Here is a 24,284-nt window from a genome sequence, read left to right as displayed (position 1 = left end):
TTGCTATAGCCTTGGGACCACGAGATATGCGCCAACTGGTACAAGGAGGAAGGGAGGGGGTAATTAATGGAAATAGCGCTTCAAAAACATGAAGTAGCAAGTATTTGGATGAATTAAACGTTCTTCTATATTTGTGTTGAAGTACAAGTATACCTCACATTTTATCCATACATATGGACTTTTGAGTTCAAGAGCCAGCAGACACGAAAAAGAGTTACAACCCACATGTAAAAGGGAATGTTGAAGTACAATGTATGTCATCATTTATCCAATATTTCGAGCTTTTGAGTAAAATAGTTGATGCATTGATGAAAGAGTAGCATACACACAAAAAATCATGCGTGAAAAATCAATGATGGAAGCTTACAAAACCGAATCACGTTGGTTATTTCATACTTCCTCCATCCTGAATCGGTAGTGTTAGATAGATCCGTATATAGACAAATCTAAGACAACTAATTTGGTGACTACATAAAAAAAACCCGATAACTACAGTCGTAAAACCCGACAACTGCATCAAGACTATTTGCCAACTTCATCAGATAACTTAGTAATTGCTTTGTTAAATGCAGTAACTACATTAAAACAATCTATGAACTGCATAGGAGAGCCAACCTAGTACTCCCATTTTCCAAATATTACAAGGCAAAGAGGCATATTGATTGTAATTCTATGTGCTACTAATATGGAGCATGATAGTATGGGAGAATGCACTCATGGAGATGCTAATAATTGAGCATGCATGCACTTACTGGCCGTGCATAGCTAGAATCCAATGTGCGAGTAGTTGGGAGCATGCATTAGCCTTGATTTAGATGCATGTGGTGCTAGCAATTTTTCTCAACTGCCTTTTACCTTTTCGCAGCTCATTCCTTTGAGAGAATATACAGAGTATGTACTGCAAAGTAAGACCATGGTGTGGCGTCGCATGTAGTATGATCCATTAAAAATATTAATGCATGGTGGATCGTAAAAACAAATAAATCGAAAAGCTTTTGGACTGGAGGAACATCCTTTTCTAGTTCAGATAAGTAAGGAAAAACCATCAAACCACCATTTGCAAGTACAGCTTTGAAAACATTACAACTATTGATCATAGTACCGATTTGCATGTCCAAATGCTTCGCTACATGCACAAAAGGTACAACACACTGAAAAGTAAGGTGCTCTTAGAATACTATCTCCAGCCTATGGCGGGATTCTAAGTACATTTCATCATCATCTCATACGGATGCAACTAGTTGTAAGGAGTTGCATTTTTGCAGATTTGAGCTGGAACACTAGAGCAACAATTAAGAGGAGACAAGACACATATCACTTGAATGCACTCGCAAAGATATGATCCATCCCTCCTTAACTAGGACTAAGGTACCCTAATTACTACTGAATCAACGTTCGTGCTGCCTCTCACCATCTCAAGCATAGTGGTATCTACCTCTTCTCAACAATTATCAGACCTTCATCTCATCGTCAACAGACTTGTGTGATTTTTTGTTGGACATGATGCTATTGAAGTTCTCTGATTTACACAGCAGGATCTCAATCTGAAACAAATGACAACAATAGATAATGAAGGTTTCATGCATGGACTCATGTCACAAATGAAGTTTCACTAGTCATGAGACATGTAATGTCAAGGCATCTTGCCTTGGCTTTACGGACGAGTCGCCCCTTCGACTCATCTTTGGTGCCAATTGTTGATGTCAGGATCTCTGGAGAGGGAGAGGAACAAAATCATTGACAAATTTAAGTGTAATTTACTATCATTATATGAGGATAAGTTTGATTATTTAGATCGTATACAACAATTATGTGGCTTACTCTTTTCTGTGGCCAAACCATTGTTCTTTAGGATCTCCGATACAGTCACCACAGTGCCAATGGCTGGAACAAAAATTGGCTTAGAAATACATAGCCAACAATGAAGTGATTAAAGAAAACATCAAGCAGTAAAAGGTAAGGTTAGTAAGCATTCGTACCCATCCCCAAAGCAGAGAGTTCAACCTCATCATAGTTCTGCATGTACCTCTGCAACCAGCAATTTTACGAATGAGAGAAATAGCATGCTAATTCGACCCCTTTAGAACAAAAGATTCATGAAGTTTCAATGCCAAGAAGTAAACTGGCAAAATATATCCTTGGCCTATTGTCCATGTATTGTAAAAGAAAAAATGGAAGATACCAAGGTTTTGTGTTCATTGATATCATTAGTTTCATTCTACTATTCTTAATTCTATTATTCAGTTGCCTGATATTAATCAATTTCATTATATTGTCCATTGTATGCAAGGTCATTGATTGGCCATTTTCTAAACTACGAAAATATAAGCATGTGATTGCAACACGACCCGTTGTTAATGTGAATCAAATAAGGTTGCTCATGAGTTGCCTCTGGAGGTTTTGGGCCTTGGCGCTCTTGTGTCTGGCTCACATGATGTTCCGTGATGTTTGGAGTATGTGTATGTTCGTCTTAATCCTATCCTCAAGCTCGAGTGTTTTTTTGTATTTCGTGTTTGTATTTGGTTTTCGCTTGGTTTTTCTTACATAAAGGATATGTGTATGGGTTTTGAATCCAATTTCTCTCACTAATAAGAACAACTCTCCTCTTCATAATGCAATTGTGGGAGCTCTCTGCCTCGTGACGAGGTTCCATAAAAAATTACTCATTTTTGCATGGAAGTATAAAAGAACTATCCTAGTTTTGTTCCAAATCAATTGATTTGGATAAGGCATACCTTGGCGAGGTTAACGTAGAAGTAAAGCGGCTTCTTGTTGGTGGACACCTGGATCCGGTTCTTCTTGGCCGACACCCCAGCCTCAGCCTCAATATCCGCCTCCACCTCCATCTCATCGGCTTCCACCTCGGCATGGGCGGCCTTCTGCTCTCCCACCACCGCCACCTCCTTCTCCTCAGGCGCCTCCTCCTCCACCGCCTTCACCACCTCCCTGACCTCCTGCGCCTCCGACTCCCCCATGGCCTGCGCATGCAGTTGCTCCACCGCCTCCTCCCTCGCCGACGGCCTCACCGCTTGCATGGTGGCTAGAACGCTTGATGGTGTGCGTGCGTTGGTATGGGACAATGAGAGAGAGGTCGAGAGTGGATAGCCGGTCATGGTGGTGCATACAAGTAGCACTAGAAGCCTGGCACCGGTGGTTGCGAACGTTTGTGTGGTCACCCGGAGGTGCCGGTTGCCCTAGTGGTTATTCCTGGTGCATATGTGTGCATGTTTTCATCCATCTGGACCGGGGAATAGATTAACGAGAATTTCAAATATCGTAAAATCCACATTGCATAGGTGTGGATGCATGCACTCGGATGTTGTCGAATGCCAATGAGATCTTGCCTATATAAAGAGCACATGCATGCATGGAGGAACCTCACACAACATTCTGATGTCAACATATTAATTTCAAATCCTTTTTAAATGATTTATCTCACAAAGTATTAATACGATTTGCGATCCGTCTTCACCGATGAATTTGCCTCGACGAGGGCTTCAAAACAAGACCTTATATTGATACATTTTGACAATAGTTTCTTTGGTCCCCATTAGTTGTCACATTATGTCGCTGAGGTTGTCATTTTAAAAGAGTGAATGGTCTCCATGAAGATTACGTATAATTGTCAGGTAATTATTTTATACGATTTAGACATTGCAATATTATGCAAAGTTAGAAGGCCTGTTTAGATTCGGTCTCCACCAGTCACGCCAAATCTTTGGCACGCCAATTAATTGGCTGACGTTTTGGTGGCCATCTTCTTGCCGAGGAATTGGTGTAAAATTGAACTGCCACCGCAGATCAAGCCTAGGCAAGCCAAATTTTTTGGCTCCCATTCCAAATGGACACACACCACACGATCAACGCCGATTATTTGGTTCGGTTTGGTTCGGCGGGTGTTGGCTCAATTCCAAATATATCCAAATTACATAAGTGCTAACAACAAAAAAATTGGTACAATATAAGAACTTCATTACTCAAATAGCAGAGTTACAGTCAGCAGCCAAAAGATCTGCTATGGCATTTTGGGGCATCCTGTAACCACAAGTAGGAGTGACATGTACCCAACGAGGCACGAGTGATTTTAATTTTGTACTTCCTTTTTTTTTGCAAATTTCTATAATCTTGAATATTTTCTCCGTAAAGAAATATAAGAGCGTTTACAGAGGGAGTACAACCCAGGATGCATTAACTGTAGTACATGTAATGTTCTCCATGGTAAATAGCTAGGGGGTACAAAAGTACAAAAGAAGAGTATGAAATGCACAAAACGTGGTCGAAAAAGTCCTAAGGTCCAAACTGCCAAACGGTCGTCACAAAAGACCCGCCGCAGCGTGTAGTCGTAGACCAGTCGCCCATTTCCCTCCTTCCCTCCCGCCCTCCTCGTCGACGGACGAGACGATTCCCGCTCCCTCCCGTCGTCTCCCCTGCCTCCCCCTCTGCTCGCGACCAACCGCCCTGCTCCCGCCGCCACATGACGCAGGACGGCCATGGGATGCCTCCTCGGTAAGCTCGCGGACGCGCCGGGCTCCTCCCTCTTCTTCCCTGCCGCCGTGACCGCGAAGGCCGGGGAGGGCGATGCCGAGGCGCAGCTCAGCGCGCCGGCGCCGGTGCACATCGCGGCGGTGAAGAAGGACGCCTCCGGGTGGCCGCTCTGGCTCTCCTCCGCCGCCGGCGACGCGCTCCAGGGCTGGGCGCCCCGCTCCGCCGACGCCTTCCAGAAGCTCGAGAAGGTGAGTGAGGAGCACCACTCTCCCTGATGGCCTGATCCTCCCTCTGTTCCCTGCCGCTGCCTAGCTAGGTAGCTCGTCCGGCCGTCTTTGGTGGTTGTTGCCGGAAAAGCTTGGCCTCTTTCTCTCGAAACGCCGAAGCTGGAGCGGCGAGTGGTTGGGGGAAGCCTTTCTGGGCGGCTTTGCTTCGATTTTGGTTCGCGATTTCGTTCTTCCGTGTCTGCCCTGCCGCGTTCTTGAGCCAGTAATAATCAGATAGCTTGCCGTTCGAGTTCTTGCTGACAAGGAGTGCTTCCAAAGGAAAAACCAACCTCTTTTGCGGCAAGAAGTAAAGAACAAGGGTGAGAGGACAAAAAAAAGTGGTCGTTGATGATGCCCCCTCCGTAGTTCAACACATAAACAAACCCCAAATTCCAAGAGCCGGGCCGTTAAACAAGAGCAGGCACGAACAAATCCCGAGCTCTGTTGAGATTTAAGAAACCAACAGCCTCGCTTTCCGTTGATACTTTTTCTCTACTGTCGGCATCACAGGAATTCGTAGCAACTCCGAACGGGAAAAAATATCGGCAAACAAAGTCAACCCGGCTGCTCGCACTCCGTAGAGTTCTGCTGTGTTGTGTTTGGTAATTTGTTTTGGTTCTGAATTTTTTGTTCCTCTTTTGTGTGTGTGCAGATTGGGTCGGGCACGTACAGCAACGTGTACAAGGCGATCGAGGTGGAGACCGGGGCGGTGGTGGCGCTCAAGAAGGTGCGGGTGGATGGCGTGGGCGAGGCCGAGAGCGCGCGCTTCATGGCGCGGGAGATCGCCCTGCTCCGCCGCCTCGGCGAGCATGACAATGTCGTCCGGCTCCACGGCCTCGTCACGTCACGCCTCGCCACCGCGCCATCCCTCTACCTCGTCTTCGAGTACATGGACCATGACCTCACCGGGCTTGTCTCCGCCGCCACGGCCTCCGGCGCACGCTTCACCTTGCCCCAGGTAACCAGAGCATACTGCTCACCTCATCACTGTAAGAGTGACATACACTTCTTGAAAACCTTTGTCCATGAATTGAAATGCGCATTCATCGTTGAGAATTCTGTATGCACCTGAAAAACTAGATGTAGTAGCATTTTTTACAGTTGAGCAGGATATATCACCTGAACCAGCTTGTTAACTCGGGTTCGTGAAAAACTGCTTGTTCATAATGTACGTGAGATGATGATCTCCATTTACATTGGCATAAAACCTGTTCTTTTGTAAGCTTAATGGACTATTGCACTTTTAACTAAAAGCGATCTGGTATATATGCATGATTGAATTAAACCTTTTGGCGCCATTTCGAAGAGATTGATTTTTCATGGTTTCTAGAAGGGATTAGGTTATCTGAGGAATGGAACTTCTTGCTTGCCTGGTTAAATGACTTGCTTGAATTCTAATTGATGATGTGGCGAGTTGACATATTCCTGTAGTCTCTTGATAGTCAAATATAGGAGCTGACAAAAGAAAAAAGATGGATCACGTAGATGTTTTCAAGACAAAATTGAACATATCTTGGACCACTGCAAATGGGTGTATGTGTACAAATATGTGTTTTTTTCTAAATAGAAGAATTGTTGTATGAAAAGTATTAAAAATAAGTCCAAAATAATAATAGTCTCTACAGAAATCTAGTCTAGATTCTAGTACATATAGCTGGTTAAGTAGGATACAGTAATTTCGAAGTATACTCAGTCAGAACTAAAATTTGATACTCTCCGAATGGAACCAAATTTTCTCTTCTGGAACAGAAGAAGAATCATTGACAGATCGTCTGTAAAGAATTTTGCCTTTGGCTTTTTGTAAAGATGCAAACAAATCAGTCGCTCAGAAACACTGTGATGATGTGGACCTGGAAATCTGTTGGACTACCCAAGTAGAGTATTTTTTTTACTAGGTTTGAACTTTGAACACGGCTTCCAGTCCAATTGACAAAGACAGACACTCCAATGTTTTCTGTTCACACATTGCTTGCAAGAATTCCCATCAGATGTTTCAACTGTCAACATTGGCTGCAACTAAATCATTTCATTTAGAATTGTCGAAAGTGTGAAAATGCCTTTCTTTTCCCAAAAGCAAGGCTCCAACAAGGACCATCTTTTTCCATGGACACACTTATGATATCATTGAATTGTGTTTCTTTTCTCATGAAGTGTAACTGTCTGTTTGCAGGTGAAGTGCTACATGAAACAGCTACTGTCTGGAATCGAGCACTGCCACAACAAAGGTGTCCTTCACCGCGACATCAAGAGTTCGAACCTGCTGGTCAGCGAGGACGGGATTCTTAAGATAGCCGACTTCGGACTGGCCACTCATTTTGATCCTGATAACCCGCGGCCCATGACTAGCCAAGTGATCACACTTTGGTATCGTCCACCTGAACTAATGTTAGGTGCCACTCACTACAGCGTTGGTGTTGATCTTTGGAGTGTGGGTTGCGTGTTGGCCGAACTCCTTCTCGGCGAGCCTATATTCCCCGGACGAACAGAGGTTGGTCCACACGAAATACGAGCTTCGCACAATTATTTGCAGAAAATTGCACACTTGGAGACTAACTTGTGCTCGTCAGGTGGAACAACTTCACAAGGTTTTCAAGCTATGTGGAACTCCAGCAGACGATTACTGGGATAAACTGAAGTTACCACACCATACATTCAAGCCATATGAGCGGTGTATGGCTCAGAAATTTAAGGACCTGGAACCATCTACCCTATCACTTCTAGAGACTCTCCTATCTATTGACCCAGATATGAGAGGCACTGCAACTGATGCTCTGAACAGTGAGGTTAATACTGCTTTCACCCTCAAGGCATCTACTTTGAAACAGTAGGAGTCAGTCTCAACTTGAAATACTGCTAAAAACTCAACTGGAAGCTAGCGATAAAAACAGAGTAGCCACTATGCAAGAAGATAATTTGTGATTGGTCACAGTACATGGATTAAAATTGAGTTGGCATTGATATAATATGTTAGATACATAGTTTAAAATAAGAAGACAACAAATAATAATCTTCTCCTCACAAGAGCTTACTGTTTGCTGTGAATTCAGTTCTTCAAGACAGAACCATATGCCTGTGAACCATCAAGCCTTCCACGGTATCCGCCGTGTAAAGAAATGGATATCAAACTGAAGTATGAGAAGCACAAAAGGTCCTGCTCAACCCTTTCGAACTTATTTTTGCTATTCTCTTGTGTCACCAGAAGCTTCAACATCTGTTATACTATATCTTTCAGAAAATTGAGGGCGAATGGGTCGGTAGAACGCCAGACAAATACCAGAAAGCCCATCTCACAAAATCATGGTCGCAGAAGAGTATTTACTCCAGATGTCAATAATAAGCCACATGGAAACCCAAAGGTATGTTCCCCTTCTTTTCCTTCTGCAAGAATTTTGTCTCAACTGTATCATGCGGAAATTACCACTATGCCTGACAAAAAAATTGCATTTCTACTTCTTGTGTCCTCTTCTATTGACGCTTTTATCAACGCTCTATTTAGACATATAATAGAGCTATGACTAAAAGGAAAATGTACATATTGTTCTATAGATACCAAGACTGGTGACAAGTACAAGCACAACCAAACTCGAGAGATTTCCTCCGCCGCATCTGGATGCATCAATTGGTCATAGCATAGATACCTTGGCCGATGTAACAACCAACGAGTTCTTCTCATCATCGGTTGTGGAGCTAAAGAAAATGCCGAGCCTACTATTTGGTCACGTGAAATCTTACCTGAACAGCCCAAAGAAGGGAATGCACAAAGCGAAGCCAAGCCTCACGATGGCGCCTTCCACGGTTCTAATAGGTGCATTCCGGCCGTACTCGCTTGGCCATCCGATGGAGGTGAGAAGAAAGAATAGGGATCAGCTTAGAGCCAAAGGAAAATTCCCAGTAGGTGCAGTCAAATGACAAGCTAATTATGTCCCTCTTTTCTAATCTTTTTTTCTTCTTCTTTTCTTACATCCCATTGTCCCAGTAGCTTTTTTTTTTGTGGGGTAGTAGCTGTTCATCTTAATACACGACTGATAGGCTATACTTGTATAGTTAGAGAGCATAATAAAGTAGAGTTGTGAACAACGATTCTATGTACATATGAGATTTCACCAGTGACATGGATTCAGATGATATAATATCAGACACTGTAGATAACTGGAAATGGTCTTAATCTTGGGAAATGCTTGCTTCCGACCCTCTAGCATTTCAAGAACAGAGAAAAATTCCCAGAAGAGAAGGCTTGCATGAACAGTTTCCAAACTAGTATGCTTATCCATTTTTCTGCAACACTAACCAGTAATCCTTCTCTAATGAACAAAAGGAGCACTCACATACTGGCGCTCCTCGAAACCAGTTGCTCATATGCAGGGTTAGCTCACAAACAACAACCAGGATTAAGTACAGAAAATTAACGCCGCAAAGCATCATAGGAGGTGACTGAATCATCCACATTTTACATGATGACACATAAAACGTGAAGCACACATGCACTGCCTGGTCAGAGATAGGGCTCTGCAGCAACAGCTTGTGAAGCAGCACCGGGACGGTGGGGAGGTTTCGCAGCAGGAGGAGGAGCTGAAGTTCTCTTGCTGTGACAGACGATAAAGCTGTGCAGCGCGCCGACGACCGTCTGGCCTCTGAACTTCAGCCACCCATCCTTACATTTGGGCAACTGCGGTGCGTATCAGCGGGATTCAGAGTAGAAGAGTAAGCCATTGGTGCATTTGCAAATGCTGAATTTGCTGTGATGCCTACCTCGCCGGAGCATTGTGGAGGATCGTTCTTCCTGACCGCCAGAGTAGTGTCTGCAAGGAGTAGGGCGTCGCCGGAGCAGTGTGGAGGATCGTCCTTCCTGACCGCCATAGTAGTGTCTGCAAGGAATAGGGCGATTCAAGGTGTCAGCGCAATGCGCCTGAATGAAACTTGTGTGATGCAGAACAAGCAAGGAACAGTGACAGGAGAAGGGGAAGGGGAACAAATTACCCTCGGCACTGGCGAACCCGTCGTCGTCCGCGTTTTCATCGGCTTCCTCGGCCACCAGAGCGTCGACCCGGGCCGCCTTCTGGCAGTAGATCCGGAAGCTGGGAGAGCCCGGCAGCGGCGCCGTCTCTTCCCCATCCTTGGGCTCTGGCGCCACCTTACACCCCTTTCTGCTCACATCCGCCTCCGATGCCGACGCCGACGCCGAAGGATCCTGCGGAGGCGCCGCCGGGGGATCGGAGGCCCCGCTGTGCCCCGGCGCCCGGTCCCGCCTCCGCCGCTCGGCCCTGTCGGTCGACGCCGCGGACCCCATCGCGAGCGAAGGAGAGGGTGGGCGAGAGGGGGACGACGGGGAGCTGCAGCACGGGCGGACGCGCCATTGCGCGCGTGCACTTAGTACCGGAGGCGCGCGAGCGGCGGCGAGGGGTTCGCGGGGGTGCGGAGCCCAAATTTGGCGGGGAAGAGGTGAGGTGGCTGATGACAGGTGGGTCCCGCCTGGCAGGAAGACGGCTGCGGATGGGCTTTGCTGGGCCATATTACCCTTCGCGTTTCTGGGCTGCGGTAAGAATCACGGCCCGGCTATAAGAGCCTTTAGTGAAGATGGGCCGTTAGTGGTAAGCAGGCCTCTTTGATTCAAAATATTACCAATAGTCTCGAGAAAAAAATTCTAATGCCCCTAAAAAAGAGAAAATTCTAAAGGAAAATCGGAGGATCTAATCTTTAGATTATTTTGTACATGTGTTCTTTTGATCATAGGATGTTTTTCTTAGGAATCATTTGTTTCCAAGAGAATTCTTTGTTTATTCCCGTGTACAATCAAGCATGCAAACAATCATGGTGTTCCAAAGATAATTAGTTCTCGGTGCAACTAAGTTGCTTGGCAGACTGGGAGCGTGTGCGAGATGGTCCGTGGTTATTCCACGACTGCCAGGTGTTTTTGGCTAGCTATGATGGTTGGTCGGAACTGGAGGAGACAGAGGTATTCATGTATCGGGCATGTGTGAGTGTCATGGGACTAAAGGAGAAGTTGCGCACATGGAGCATCGCGTTGCAATTGGCCAAGAAAGTGGACGCCGTGGACTTTGTCGACGAGCAATCGGTGAAGGACAAGGAGGCGGGATCTGGGTGCACACCACTTTGGATGTCTGTAAACCACTGACGAGATGTGCTAGTCTAACCTTGAGGAAGAAGAAGATGTTTCTTGATTTCGAATATGAAAAGATGGCCATGTTATGTGGTGTTTGTGGCTTGGTTGGCCATGGCAGCAAGAGACATCATCTCCCCGCCTACTATAATCGTTGTTGAATACCATAGGGAAGAGTACTTTTCCAAGCGGCGGTGGCAATAGAGGAGGCCGTGCGAATGGCGACAGGGGCATCGATGTTGGTGACCGTGGTACCCACATGCCAAGGGAATACAATTTGTATGATGAGGATCTCAAGAGTACAGAGTCCAGCCCTGCACCCCCCCCCCCCCCAAGGTGGAGTGCTTCTTTCTTTGGGCTCCACCAAGAGATGCTCGGGTTTTGAGAATCAAGATGGTGTGAATATGTCAAGGGGACTTTTTATGTTAATAGATGGAAGGACTGCTAACCTAGTTGATACTGAGAACTTAAACAAGAAGTCAGAGGATGGTAATGACACTAATTCCCGGAACATCAAGAGGTAGAAGATGAATGAAGCAACAACCATGGACTTGACAACATTGGCGGGCTCCGACATGGAGTACCCTTAGGCCCAATAAATAACCTAGTTTGGAACAACCGAGGGGGTGAGGAACAGACGAACAATTCGTGAGTTGTTGGCGCTCACTCAAGCCAGTGCCCCCCAAGCTTGTCTTCTTATGTGAAAGTAGGCAAGCTTCAGTTCTTGCTCTGTTTTAGGATGAATCGGTGCAAGTTAATATTTTCGATAAATGTGACAGAACATTGATGTGCACATGGTTGATCTAGAGAATGCTACTAGTAGAAAGTACATATGTATATGGCGAGCCATGAACATAAAATAGACACCTCATATGGGAACATCGAGTACGTTTGCAAGCGATCTCTAATGATGTCACCTTGACCGACGAGATTGATGGCCAATCGACGCACGGCGAGAAAGAGTAATACGTGGGACACAAACGTGCCCACATCCAGCGAAGAGCATAGGACGTGCCAATTTTCTTTTGAAACGTGTCCAGATGTTTGATGGACATGATTGGATAATCAACCCCATATCCGTGTCCAGGGAGACACGACATTGAAGATGCCGTATGTAGACCCTGAAAAAACATCATCTTTTGTACATGGGCGATGATTGACTAGTAATCAGCGCACGCGTGACCCCAGCAGAGTAGTCCTGGTTTAGCACATGTGGATTGTGTGGATTGGTTGCTTGCATGCTTTTCCGAGAACAAATCCGTCAATCCTGTTGTGATTAATTAGCACACATTAATTAGAGGGAAATCTCCCCTTGTCCTGCGGCATGCAGGCGTCTTGTAGCAACCGACACATCTCTTTTCCCTTCTCCTCTAACCGTTGCATCGGTTCCAACCATCGCGCCTTGTGCGATGCGTCTCTTCCAAACATATATAAGCTGTACTATTTCTATCAATCAATAGAAGTTGATCTTTTCACTCAAACACGTCATCACGCACGCTCTGCCGAGAGCACAGGAAGGCCTCGCCGACGGTGAGATGCCTGGACTCATCTCTTTCTTCCTCCGCCTCATCCGTGAGGACGGCCGCCGTCGCCGTTTCACAGCCCGTGGCCATCATGGAGTAGGCGGGCGCCGTCGCCGCCGATTCGGACGCCGTGGCGCTGGACAAGGCCACCATGCCGCTATACGCGGCCCTCGACGTGGCCTCCGCGCCCCCAGACACGGCCATCGCGCCGCTGCTCCCGGTGACCACGCCCCAACGGTGGCCGGCCCCAGCGCGCCTCCCGCACATGCAGGAGAAGAGATCCCCGGGCCCATGCTCGCGGCTCCAACGCGGATTCCGCCTCCGCCTCCAGCGCCGACTGACGAGCCCGGCTTCTTCGTCTTTGTGCCGTTCCCGAACGGCGCCGGAGGGACGATCCAAGCCGCTAGCCCGACGCCGGTCGCTCAGCCTGAAGACGTGGACGCCGGCCCGAGTCGCAGCGCCACCGAGCACCCACATGCCTCCACCTCCGTGCTGGACGAGGCACCGTCGTCCCCGCGCGCGGTCGCCCGACCGCGCCTCCAGGACTCCGCAAGCATGGAGGGACGCCGCTGCCTCTTCAGTCGCGCCATCGCCGCCATCGACCGCCGCGAAAGCAGCCACTCCGGCCTCGCCTCCGATCTGCCGAATGGCGTCCCTGCCGGCGTCGTCTACATCTCCTCGTCTGAGGAAGAAGGAGGCACGTCGGCGACCACTTCGTGAGCAGCAGCAATGGAGTGTGTGGGGTGGCGGCGCACAGGACTTGGTCGGGAGGATTGGGATCCCTCGATCCCTAATCACCGGCCGTATAAAGGCCAGCCGACCGCCCCCACTCCACGTGGGCTTTGGCCTGTGCCCAGATAGTCCCTGACTACGGGCTGAATTGCAGAAATTTCTCTTTCTTTCTTCTGTTTAATCCTTTTAACAGTAGTTATAGCCTATGTATCACTGTTCTAGTACTGTTTAGCCTATGTACATGTAGTTATTTACATTCTAGTCTGGTATTTAGATTTACTCTATTTTAGGACTTGTGTAAATATTTGTAGGCGTGTGTTTACATTATGTAATGTATTTGATAATGTAAATAAAGAACCAGCATTATCTGGAAATGACATGTTCAATATGTTTACCACATATCAATTTTCGAGAACATGTTTCAGCGATTGAGATTAATTTCTCTTGCACAACAAACTTGCAAAATTTTGATACACGCCTCCCTCATTATATTTGGAATCACGGTCTACATTTTGTCCAATTCGACAAATGATTACCTTGAATGTGCACTTCCTTATATTTAAATTGATAACATACACAAGGTAATAGAAACAAGCGCATCTACTGACATTGTCAGATTATGTAGCCTATTACCGTGAGATCCATGCGATCTTCGACGTGTTATGTTCAATCAATTGAGGTCTACATTATTCAAGTTCTTCACTTGAGTATCAAATTTTGCACTATTATTACAATACAACCATGATGGTTTTAATTTACCCTCCGTAAATTAATTATCTCTGGTTCATCCATGTAGGTAAACGATGACCGCAAAAGAATTTGAGGAGCTTGCCCTCAATGGCCACAACTACCCTACATGGGCCATAGACGTCAAGATCAGTCTTGCTTCCCGTGGGATAGCGCGTGCAATCCAGGGTCCGGAGACTCCTCTACCGGCCGGAACCACGCCGCTGACTGAACAGCAAAACTATGCAGCTTTATACATTATAAGGCACCATATTCACCCAGATCTAAAGTCTGAGTACTTAGAGGAGGAATCTCCCGGTGCTTTGTTTCTAGCCCTCAAAACGAGATATGAACAACAGAAGGCAGTCGTCCTGCCAGAAGCACTCCATGATTGGACTCACCTTCGTCTGAAGGATTTCAGTCCATTAGTACAACCAAAAGTTCATAAGATAAGTTCCAAACCGCGTTTTTGCGGGAAGGAACCTACTGATGCGGAGAAGATAGAGAAAACTTTATCTACTATGCTCCCTTCAGACAGGATCCTCCAGCAGCAATACCGTGCTCGCAACTATACTGTCTATTCCGAGCTTATTCATATGTTACTTCAGGCTGAAAAGCATGATGAGCTACTCGCTAAGAATGGCTCTCAACGCCCAGTTGGGGCACAACCTTTACCTGAAGTTCATATGAATGTCGCGAATAGACAAAAGTTTGATGGTGCCTTTAGAGGCAATCAATCAAATGTCCAGAACAAGCGAAAGCGCATTAGGAACAGGAGGTCTGGGAACTCAGACAAGGAAAAAGGCACTGCAAAGCCCAAGCATGATAAATCCCTGCTTTGCAACAAGTGTGGATGCTACACGCACCCCACCGACAAGTGCAAGATCCCAAAGCATCTGGTTATGTTGTACCAGCAATCTCAGGGACGCAAAGCACCTCAAGGGAAGAGGTTCGAAGCCAACTTCAACCTTCATCCAGACAGCGCCAATGGAGCCGGTAGTTCGCACAACGTTCCTCCTGGACCGAGCAACACCATTGCATTCCATCAGCCAGAGGACCTTGCTGACACGGAGAACATGATGATTGAGTATACCTCAAACGACGTGTTTGGAGACTTCGACTAGTCCCACTCCTTAGTGATCTATTTAGCTATGCCCATTTGTGATGTTGTAATAAGAACATAAGTATTGTTGTTGTCTTTATATTGTATCGCACTTTTGATATAATAAGATTGTCATTGTACCAACATATTTGATATAAATAAGATTGTATTCTATGTATTTACATGAGATTTTCTTATTGAAAGTTCTTTGTCTTATATATAGTTCCCTACGGTGACAATCCGATGGAAGAGGAATTATGCCTTGTGCATAGTGCAACCACAAACTCCATACTGAGGGAGATGAAATATTTTCAAACTTTGAAAAAGATCAATGGAGATATTCTAACTATTGCTGGACGCGATACGGTAATCGTTGGCACTGGACGTGCCATATTTACACTCCCAGGCGGTACACAAGTGATAATTGAGGATGCTTTGGTGTATCCCGACTCATCACGTACCCTGATCAGTTATAGAGATATCCGTAAAAATGGTTTTCACATTGAAACCCATGAAGATAACAAAGAGGAGTATCTACTCTTCACCAGAGATCACGGATATGGCAAGAAGGTACATGAAAAAATTCCTTCTCTATCGTCTAGTTTGTACTATACGTACATCAAACCCGTAGAACATGTTGCATACAAAGTAATTTTTCAAAATGTTGATGCATTTCAAACATGGCATGATCGCCTAGGCCATCCCGGGATCGGGATGATGAGAAAAATTACTAGCAATTCCATTGGTCATAATTTGCTTGAGTCAAAATTTCCTCAATCTTCAGACTTTGTGTGCACATCTTGTGCCATGGGAAAGCTAATTTTGAGACCCTCTCACCTCAAAATACAAGCTGAACCACTTCAGTTTCTTGAACGTATTCAAGGAGACATTTGTGGTCCCATCCAACCATTATCTAGACCTTTCCGGTACTTCATGGTTCTAATTGATGCATCTACACGATGGTCACACGTGTGTCTTCTGTCCATACGAAACCATGCATTTGCCAAGATAATGAGGCAAGTCATTAAGTTACAAGCCCATTATCCAGAAAGTCGAATTCAGACAATTCGCATGGATAACGCTGCAGAATTCTCCTCACGTGCTTTCAATGATTATTGCATGGCCCTGGGGATTGAAGTTCAGCATTCTGTTCCATATGTCCATACACAAAATGGTTTGGCTGAATCATTGATTAAAAGGATCAAACTCATTGCAAGACCTTTGTTAATGAATTGCAACTTGCCAACCTCTTGTTGGGGTCATGCGGTTCTACACGCTGCTGACTTGATACAATTGAGGCCTACTGCATATCACAGTACTTCCCCTCTGCAATTGGTACGTGGAAATCCTCCTAGCATTTCCCATCTGCGTAAGTTCGGATGTGCTGCATACGTCCCGATCTCACCACCACAGCGGACATCCATGGGCCCACATAGGAAACTGGGGATCTATGTGGGGTACAAATCGCCGTCGATTATTAAGTATCTGGAACCCCTTACTGGGGACCTGTTCACAGCTCGTCACGCTGGTTGTATATTTAATGAGGAACACTTTCCGGCATTAGGGGGAGACTTCAAGTACCAGAAAGAATGCCCGGAAATTGATTGGAATGCTCAAGCCATTTCGTCCTCTGATCCACGTACACAAGAGACCGAACTCCAAGTTCGGAAAATCATTAATTTGCAACATCTTGCAAATAACCTGCCAGATTCATTTACTGATCTAAAAGGTGTTATAAAGTCCTTAAATCTGGCCAGAAATGCGCCCGAAAGAGTGGAGGTACCAATAAAAACCACTCAACTCCCTGTTTCTAAAAAGAGGGGGAGTAGTACGGCCTCTGACCTGGAACAAGCTTCCAGCAAGCAACAAAGGAAACCGAGGAGAAAAAATCTCTGAGTCAGTAAATGCAAGTCAGCTCAACGTTGACAAACACCTTATGGGTAGTATACACCCAGTGGAAGGGCAACCTCCACAACCCAACTTCAGTTTGCACACACTGGCTGGGCCATCGGAACACCCAGACTCACGCGTATTGGGAAATCATGAAGAGTCACTAGGAGTGCAGGAAATTTCCATCAACTATATCGATTCTGGAAAATCTTTTGATCGTAAGTCTACGACTGTCGACATTTTTTTTGCTGAAAAATTGCAGATATCCTTCTCACTGATCATGATCCAAAGACCATCGTTGAGTGCCAAAAGCGCTCCGACTGGTCTAAATGGAAGGACGCAATACAAGCAGAAATTGCCTTGCTTAACAAAAGAAAGGTATTCACTGAAGCAATACCGACACCTCCCAATGTTTTCCCCGTCGGATACAAATGGGTTTTTCTCCGAAAATGGAATGAGAACAATGAGGTGGTGAGATACAAAGCAAGGCTCGTAGCACAAGGGTTCACGCAGAGACCCGGCATTGATTTCAATGAGACATATTCTCCTGTAATGAGTGGAACCACTTTCCGATACCTTATATCTTTGGCAGTGCAAAACCGTCTATCTATGCAGTTGATGGATGTCGTGACCGCATATCTTTACGGGTCACTAGATTCGGACATGTATATGAAGGTTCCTGACGGAATCTCTATCCCGAATACAAGCGCAAAACGCAACATGTATTGTGTAAAACTTAATAAGTCAATATATGGCTTAAGACAGTCGGGACGGATGTGGTACAACCAACTTAGTGAGTTCCTTCTACAAAAAGACTACTCCGATAGTAGTGATTGCCCATGTGTCTTTATCAAAAAGTCCTCTACAGGATTTTGCATCATTTCAGTGTACGTCGATGACCTCAACATCATTGGCAACACACATGACATTGATGAAGCACACAATCACCTAAAAATGGAATTTGAGATGAAGGATTTGGGTAAAACCAAATTTTGCTTAGGTATTCAATTTGAGCACCTTCCCTCCGGAATCATGGTATACCAAGTTGCTTATATCCAGAAAATATTGGAGAAATTCAATATGGACAAATCCTACCCATCTAAAACTCCCATGGTGGTTCGCTCTCTAGACGTAGAGAAAGATCCGTTCAGGCCAAGGGACGAGGGAGAAGAAATATTGGGACCTGAGGTTCCATATCTTAGTGCCGTTGGAGCGCTCACGTATCTTGCAAATTGCACGAGACCTGACCTCGCATTTGCAGTGAATCTACTTGCTAGACATAGCGCAACTCCCACCAAACGCCATTGGTCCGGAGTTAAGAATATCTTTCGATATCTCCAAGGCACAAAGGATCTTGGCCTATTCTTTCAGTTCCGGAGAAATCAGGACTCTGGTATGATTGGATACGCCGATGCTGGCTATTTATCTGATCCCCATAATGCCAGATCGTAGTCCGGCTTTGTGTTCCTACATGGTGGAACTGCCATATCATGGAAGTCTTCTAAATAGACTCTGGTGGCAACATCTACCAATCATTCTGAAATAATTTCATTATTTGAGGCATCACGCGAATGTGTGTGGCTTCGCAGAATGATAAACCACATACAAAAGTCATGTGGAATTGGTTCTATAGAATCACCTACCATTATCTACGAAGATAATGCGGCTTGTGTTGCACAGATGCAAACAGGATACATTAGAAGTAATATCACTAAGCATATTTCTCCTAAGTGGTTTTTCCCCCATGATCTTCAGAAAAAGGGGAAAATAAACATCTTGCAAATTAAATCATGTGAAAATCTTGCTGATTTATTTACCAAGCCTCTACCAAATTCTACATTCCAGAAATATGTTCATGGAATTGGTATGCGACGACTTCGGGACCTGCAAGAATCAGGGGGAGTGTCTCCCTGAACTGTACCTGTTTGAAGTATCATATTACTTTTCTTTCTCTCTGTGAGTTTTATGTTTCAGGTTCTCATCAAGTATATTAATGAAGAATCACCGGAGAAGAATCCTTTTGAGATGATGATGCAACCTGGACAATCTTTCAAGATGACGATTCTACCTGATGATTATATGACGATTCTATATGGACAAGTGTAGATTAGGGGGAGTGTTATGATTAATTAGCACATATTAATTAGAGGGAAATCTCCCCTTGTCCTGCGGCATGCAGGCGTCTTGTAGTAACCGACACATCTCTTTTCCCCTCTCCTCTAACCGTTGCATCGGTTCCAACCATCGCGTCTTGTGTGATGCGTCTCTTCCAAACATATATAAGCTGTACTATTTCTATCAATCAATAGAAGTTGATCTTTTCACTCAAACAAATCCGTCCATCCATGGAAGTGTCAACCAAACCAGGCACGGCAGACACGGTCCCTTTCTTTCTTCCATGGTTGGCTCGGCTACGCTACGCTACGAATGCATTGCAATTGCACTTGCACGGTCGTCGGAAAAGGTCCATGAGGCATGGGCTCCCTCCCCTCTCCTCTCCTCTCCTCTCGCTTGCAAGTCATCGCCATGACTTGTACTCCCTCTGTTTGATATTACTTGTCGCAGAAATAGATGTATTTAGACGTATTTTAGTACTAGATATATCTATTTCCGAGACAAGTAATTCCGAACGGAGGGAGTATATGTACGCGCCGCAAAGAAAACGATGTGATGATGGAGCCGGTGAACAGACAGACGCCACGGGCTACGGCACTGCCTGCCAGGGAACACTTTCTTTGCGGAACAAGCAACAGATTTTGTCTTTCTTGCTTCTCAATGTGTATATCGATTTTGGATCCGAATATTTTAGGGTTTTTAGACATATATCTTGTGAACATTCGTGATTTTCTTCGGAATTTTTTGAAACATTTAAATTTAATGTTTTGATTTGGTATCATGAGAGCATTTAAGTGTTGGTATCACCTGATATTTTCGCACAAGGCAACACTCCCTCTCTCTCATTTCTGGGCTCTTTGACCAAAGAGACCTGCATTTCAACCTTGGAGGCTTCTATATTTGGAATCAAAGGTAAATGATTTGTCTCATTTCCCTTCATTAATTAAGGAGAACGTAATTGCACAGTTAATTAGCGGAAAACCAAGATCGACACAACAAACACACCGATGACAAGCAGTGTTTGGGTCTCCACGGTACACATAAACCTCGTTCCAGGCCGTTGGTCAAATTTACCACAGGCACAGCACCAGAATCTTTATTAAAAATATATTATTACTTTATTGTTCATTCTATAAGAAATCTTCACCAACACGAAACACAACACCAAACATGGCGTATCCCATCTTACACCGATGTCATACAACAAGCGTATCACATCTCAAGATGATATCAGTCTACGGTTCAGTTTATCTTCTTCAGTAACATAGAGACGGCAAACAGGGTAGATCACTCTCATCTTCCCTGTTACACAGCAGACGTAGCATCAGGCATCAGGAGTTCTTGGGCACAGTTCATGACATCTTCTTTGCTTTCTTGTCCGCCCACTCCTTGAGTTTGGCGTCAATCAGCTTTTGCACATTGGCATGGAAGCCAGGATACGGTTCGTAAGCGGCAAACTTGTGGAGAATCTGAAGCAAACGACAAGATTGGCATGACTTGTAAGGCAATCTCTTGTCGATCATCAGAGTGATGATGCTACAGAATGCGTACCTCTAGAAGCACGAAATATGGGGCCATCAACAAAGCCTGGACAAGATTGTCAACTAGAGCAGGTGCCCGCTTCTACAATCAGAGTAAGTGTCAAGTATTAGTAATCCTTGGGCAAGAATTTTCTACAGGTGGTGCTCAACCTACTATTAATAATAGCTTGGTAGAGACTTGCCTCAAAAACTCCATGGCCAATGAATTGCATAGTCCAACAGAACAGCTGAGCTACCAATACCACCTGCAGGGAAAAAACAAGAATTTATGCTTGATCGATTTATGTTTTGTAATCTTCTTTTCTATAGCCACAAAGCATCTTCAGCGCAAACTATGCATCATCATTCATCCTAAAGCAAACGTCACACAATCAAAATTTCAGGAGTTAAGAAGAAGGGATTGAATCCCCATGTAAGCATCTTCAACACGGCAAACTGTGCAGCATCCTTCATCCTAAAAGCAAAAATCGACATAATCAAAATTTCAGGGGTGACGAAACAGGCATTGAATCCCCAAGTAGGTGTCGGCAGTCTAGCTTTTGAAACTTTAAGCCTCAGAAACCCAGACCCACTGAGACCAGATAAAAAAGCGTGAATTTCACAAGTGCGGCAGAATCAGTAAAGCTTGAGACTATTAATTGATCAATATCATGTGTAATGGCCTTTAAAAGTGCACTAATTAGGAGTAGAAGGAGCAAGCAAACATCTAGTGCAGTGTGGTTTATTGCGAGTTACAGCTAGCTCACGTAAAGACAAGTGCATCAACCATGAACAATGATCAGATCAGCACAATCCATGCTGTAATTTCTATGACAGGTAGATGAACTCCCCTCAGAACAATAGTACTCCTATTTTGTGTTACAGAATATAACTTCTCTGCTTAAAAGACAGAAATCAATCGTCAAACGACCAACAGTCCCATCTTCTACCAGGAATTTCATTTCATCACAGGCAACAACAAGTTTTACTACTTGCTATCTAATTATTGTACACTACAATGCATTTCAGAGCTCATTGTGGTATTTAGACATTTGCAGTCAATAAAATAGTCTCAAGCTGCACTAATTTTTTAGCATGTACTCTCTCCGTCCCATAATGTAAGACGTTGTACAATATATGTTTAGTCCTGAACCCTTATCTCTAAATGAAAAGCAAGCTTTGATTGCTCCATATCCCTTTTCAGTTTAATTGATCTCTGATGCTGTTCAACGAAGATGACCACAAACTCTAAAAATCCCGTTCCCCACTACAGAAATTCAGCGCACATAGCCTGATCAATCCAACCGCAAATCAATTATTTTCTTCTCAAATCTCATAGCCTATCACCACCACACCAAATCAGAAAAGTATGAATACTGAAGACAGACCACCAGAACAAGTTCAATCAAAGGAGCGGGGCTGTGTGATGCAAAACCTTCCATCCGAGGGAGAAGCCGAGGCGGGCGGCGAGGGCGGAGCTGGCGCCCCAGCAGAGGAGGCAGAGGAGGGCGGCGAGCGCGCCCGAGCGGCGGTCGAGGGAGACGTAGAAGGCCCCGTAGACGGCGGTGAAGACCGCGGCGGCGCGCGGGAACGGGGCGGCGATGTGGAGGAGCAGGAGGGCGGTGAGGAAGATGGGCCAGACGAAGAGCGCGTGGATGAAGACGTTGACCGGGTTGCTGTGGTACGCGCCGTAGAAGGCGAAGTGCCGCTCCAGGTCGAGGAACCCGCCGCCGCCGCCGGCCATCGCGGGATTCGTCGATCGGGCGCTGCCGCTCGCAGACGGAGGAGGCGCGGCGGAGGCGGAGCGCCGGGGGGGACGGATGGGGGAAACGGCGGCGCCTACAGTACTTACGAAGGGCGGGGAGGAGTGTCGCTCTACTCTAAGAGATTGCCGTCGACTTTTGCCTTCCTTTTATTTGACAGAGAACAAGGCGGGGGCATGTCGCTGGTACTGCTCTGGCGGCTCTATCATTCATTCTACAGTTTGGTCAGACCGTGCTCCGGTCAGATGAAATATACAGTATTCAGAATTATTTTCGTCACACAAACCTTTTTTATGGAGTACTATATTAAAATAGATTAATTAAATCAAAGAATCGGGACACAAGGACGAAAAATGCATATGGTGGCCGACCCATGGAGCCCTTTTTCTCTGCGAAAATACTAATATTCCACATCTTGAGTTGGTTAGGTGGACAGTGGTATTCCCAACCCACCAGGGTTCAAATCCTGGTGCTCGTGTTATTCCTGGATTTATTTCAGGATTTCCCGCGATGCGCTTTCAGTGGGAGGAGATGTTTCCGTCGACGACGAGGCGCCTACGGTGACTTCGTAAATCTCAAGATGATATGCCGGCCCAGTCTCTCGGAGGTGCTCATAGGGGTAGGGTGTGCGTGTGTGCGTTCATAGGGGTGAGTGTATGCGCGTGTATATGAGCGCTTGTGTCTGTACTGATGCTCAAAAAAAAAATTGAAAACAATTATACACACAAGCATGTATTTTTAATATCATGTGAGTACAAATTTATGGACATATAACTCATATGTGATCCACACGGAAAAGGTAAATGCATAGTTTACAATGGGTTTTTTCTTTGTTGTATTTGGGCCAAATATTCGTCTTTCTTGAAAATAATAGAATTGGTTCATGAAACTTTATACATATTTGAAGAACATATATATGTATTTGTAGAAAAATATATTTTCAAAATTTTATATACTTTATGATTTTTTAAAGGGCTCCGTGGAGCCCGCCCTTTATAACGTCTCACTCGACACAAGGAACACTTCCATTGAAAAAAACTCCTTAGCTCGAGCTCATATGCACCTGCTGTGAACAATCAATTCAAAAAATAGTAAACAAATTCAAAAATAAAAAATCATAGCAAATATTGGTGAAAACTTAGAGTGCTTACAAAATTTTATTAGGAAATGACATTCGTGGAAGTTGTGCCAAAAAAATCGATGCTCCAAAATGTCTTCAAAGTTAACATTTCTGGATCACTGATTTTTTTGTCACAACTTCCAAAACATTATTCTGTGATGAAACTTCGCAAACACTCAAAACATCCATCAATGTTTGCCACAAAAAAATCAATTTATTTTTTCAAAAACATTATTTTTTGGATTTTGCTATTCACTCGAGCTCAAGCTAAGATACTTTGCGTCCCACTTCCATCGTGCAATGTTAAGGGTATAATGTTCTTTGATGATGACCATTTTGACTCTGGGGAGTATATGCAAATCATACTCAAAGTGCCTCCAAGGGACTGAGCTACTATGCGTTTGGAAACAAGATCCCGTTCAGAAAAAAAAAACAAAAAATACCATGGCATGCATATGTATGAAAATTTCAAAAGGGGTCTCCATTCGAAAAAGTCATATGCATGGCAATTTGTGTAAATAGAACGGAAAAACACACGCACAAAAAAAAACTCGACTGATTACGAGCACCTCCCGAAAAAAAAGTAGATGCACAGTCCTTACATGCAAACCTTAAGATTTCAATGTCTTAACGAACGAGTTGTTAAGCTAGGCTCATGGTAGACACAAAGTAGTCACCGTCATCTCTCCAAGAAAGAGAGAAAACTTAGGGTTCCTTTGCCTTCCGCCGGCGCTGCCGTCGGTCCGCCTTGTATCTGATGGGTCTAAGGACCATGGAGGTGTGGTGGACCCTGACTCTTGCCGGCAAGAAGGGGTCTCGCTTCATTTTTAGGTGTTTTTGTGAGTTCGTTTTAGTTTTGTGTCCTGTTCAAGAAGACAAGGCGGTGGCAGCTCCCTGAAGATGTAATAAGATTCTTCCCGCCTA

At 45.0% G+C, this 24,284-nt stretch overlaps 4 protein-coding genes across 4 annotated transcripts; 1 reads left to right on the top strand and 3 right to left on the bottom strand.

Moving 5' to 3' along the window:
• Nucleotides 1–1,451: 1,451 nt before the first annotated feature.
• Nucleotides 1,452–3,035, bottom strand: LOC125549042 (uncharacterized protein At2g34160-like). Its single transcript, XM_048712540.1, has 5 exons — nt 2,736–3,035; nt 1,980–2,028; nt 1,822–1,884; nt 1,648–1,712; nt 1,452–1,544 (listed from the first exon to the last, which is right to left on the bottom strand). Exons 1-5 carry the CDS (start codon nt 3,033–3,035, stop codon nt 1,452–1,454), a joined length of 570 nt encoding a protein of 189 aa, XP_048568497.1.
• A 1,298-nt stretch (nt 3,036–4,333) lies between these two features.
• On the top strand, nt 4,334–8,907 carry LOC125545813 (probable serine/threonine-protein kinase At1g54610). Its single transcript, XM_048709848.1, has 7 exons — nt 4,334–4,733; nt 5,404–5,709; nt 6,922–7,239; nt 7,319–7,534; nt 7,799–7,899; nt 7,984–8,107; nt 8,298–8,907. Exons 1-7 carry the CDS (start codon nt 4,491–4,493, stop codon nt 8,658–8,660), a joined length of 1,671 nt encoding a protein of 556 aa, XP_048565805.1. The 5' UTR covers nt 4,334–4,490; the 3' UTR covers nt 8,661–8,907.
• A 78-nt stretch (nt 8,908–8,985) lies between these two features.
• LOC125545814 lies at nt 8,986–10,539 on the bottom strand. Its single transcript, XM_048709849.1, has 3 exons — nt 9,729–10,539; nt 9,501–9,616; nt 8,986–9,417 (listed from the first exon to the last, which is right to left on the bottom strand). The coding sequence occupies exons 1-3, from the start codon at nt 10,258–10,260 to the stop codon at nt 9,244–9,246; spliced, it is 822 nt and encodes a 273-aa protein (XP_048565806.1). The 5' UTR covers nt 10,261–10,539; the 3' UTR covers nt 8,986–9,243.
• A 9,487-nt stretch (nt 10,540–20,026) lies between these two features.
• On the bottom strand, nt 20,027–22,405 carry LOC125545812 (2-hydroxy-palmitic acid dioxygenase MPO1-like). Its single transcript, XM_048709847.1, has 4 exons — nt 21,913–22,405; nt 20,681–20,743; nt 20,509–20,580; nt 20,027–20,426 (listed from the first exon to the last, which is right to left on the bottom strand). The coding sequence occupies exons 1-4, from the start codon at nt 22,219–22,221 to the stop codon at nt 20,310–20,312; spliced, it is 561 nt and encodes a 186-aa protein (XP_048565804.1). The 5' UTR covers nt 22,222–22,405; the 3' UTR covers nt 20,027–20,309.
• Nucleotides 22,406–24,284: the final 1,879 nt, after the last annotated feature.

The sequence above is a fragment of the Triticum urartu genome, chromosome 3 (genome assembly GCF_003073215.2).
Source record: "Triticum urartu cultivar G1812 chromosome 3, Tu2.1, whole genome shotgun sequence".
NCBI classification, from domain to species: domain Eukaryota; kingdom Viridiplantae; phylum Streptophyta; class Magnoliopsida; order Poales; family Poaceae; genus Triticum; species Triticum urartu.
The sequence above is the reverse complement of the archived record's forward strand: the minus strand, read 5'-3'. Positions and strand labels throughout refer to the sequence as shown.

What these genes read in the sequence shown, in the direction of transcription:
- LOC125549042 (XM_048712540.1), bottom strand. Translation starts at nt 3,035, where the DNA reads ATGCAAGCGGTGAGGCCGTCGGCGAGGGAGGAGGCGGTGGAGCAACTG. An exon ending in ACTCTCTGCTTTGGGGATGG is followed by an intron (nt 1,885 to 1,979) that starts GTACGAATGCTT and finishes TTTTTGTTCCAG; the next exon opens with CCATTGGCACTGTGGTGACT. An exon ending in TGGTTTGGCCACAGAAAAGA is followed by an intron (nt 1,713 to 1,821) that starts GTAAGCCACATA and finishes CTCCCTCTCCAG; the next exon opens with AGATCCTGACATCAACAATT.
- LOC125545813 (XM_048709848.1), top strand. Translation starts at nt 4,491, where the DNA reads ATGGGATGCCTCCTCGGTAAGCTCGCGGACGCGCCGGGCTCCTCCCTC. An exon ending in CCTTCCAGAAGCTCGAGAAG is followed by an intron (nt 4,734 to 5,403) that starts GTGAGTGAGGAG and finishes GTGTGTGTGCAG; the next exon opens with ATTGGGTCGGGCACGTACAG. An exon ending in CTGATGCTCTGAACAGTGAG is followed by an intron (nt 7,535 to 7,798) that starts GTTAATACTGCT and finishes CTGTGAATTCAG; the next exon opens with TTCTTCAAGACAGAACCATA.
- LOC125545814 (XM_048709849.1), bottom strand. Translation starts at nt 10,260, where the DNA reads ATGGCCCAGCAAAGCCCATCCGCAGCCGTCTTCCTGCCAGGCGGGACC. An exon ending in CGGGTTCGCCAGTGCCGAGG is followed by an intron (nt 9,617 to 9,728) that starts GTAATTTGTTCC and finishes TATTCCTTGCAG; the next exon opens with ACACTACTATGGCGGTCAGG. An exon ending in CTCCACAATGCTCCGGCGAG is followed by an intron (nt 9,418 to 9,500) that starts GTAGGCATCACA and finishes TACGCACCGCAG; the next exon opens with TTGCCCAAATGTAAGGATGG.
- LOC125545812 (XM_048709847.1), bottom strand. Translation starts at nt 22,221, where the DNA reads ATGGCCGGCGGCGGCGGCGGGTTCCTCGACCTGGAGCGGCACTTCGCC. An exon ending in GCTTCTCCCTCGGATGGAAG is followed by an intron (nt 20,744 to 21,912) that starts GTTTTGCATCAC and finishes TTTTCCCTGCAG; the next exon opens with GTGGTATTGGTAGCTCAGCT. An exon ending in TTGGCCATGGAGTTTTTGAG is followed by an intron (nt 20,581 to 20,680) that starts GCAAGTCTCTAC and finishes CTCTGATTGTAG; the next exon opens with AAGCGGGCACCTGCTCTAGT.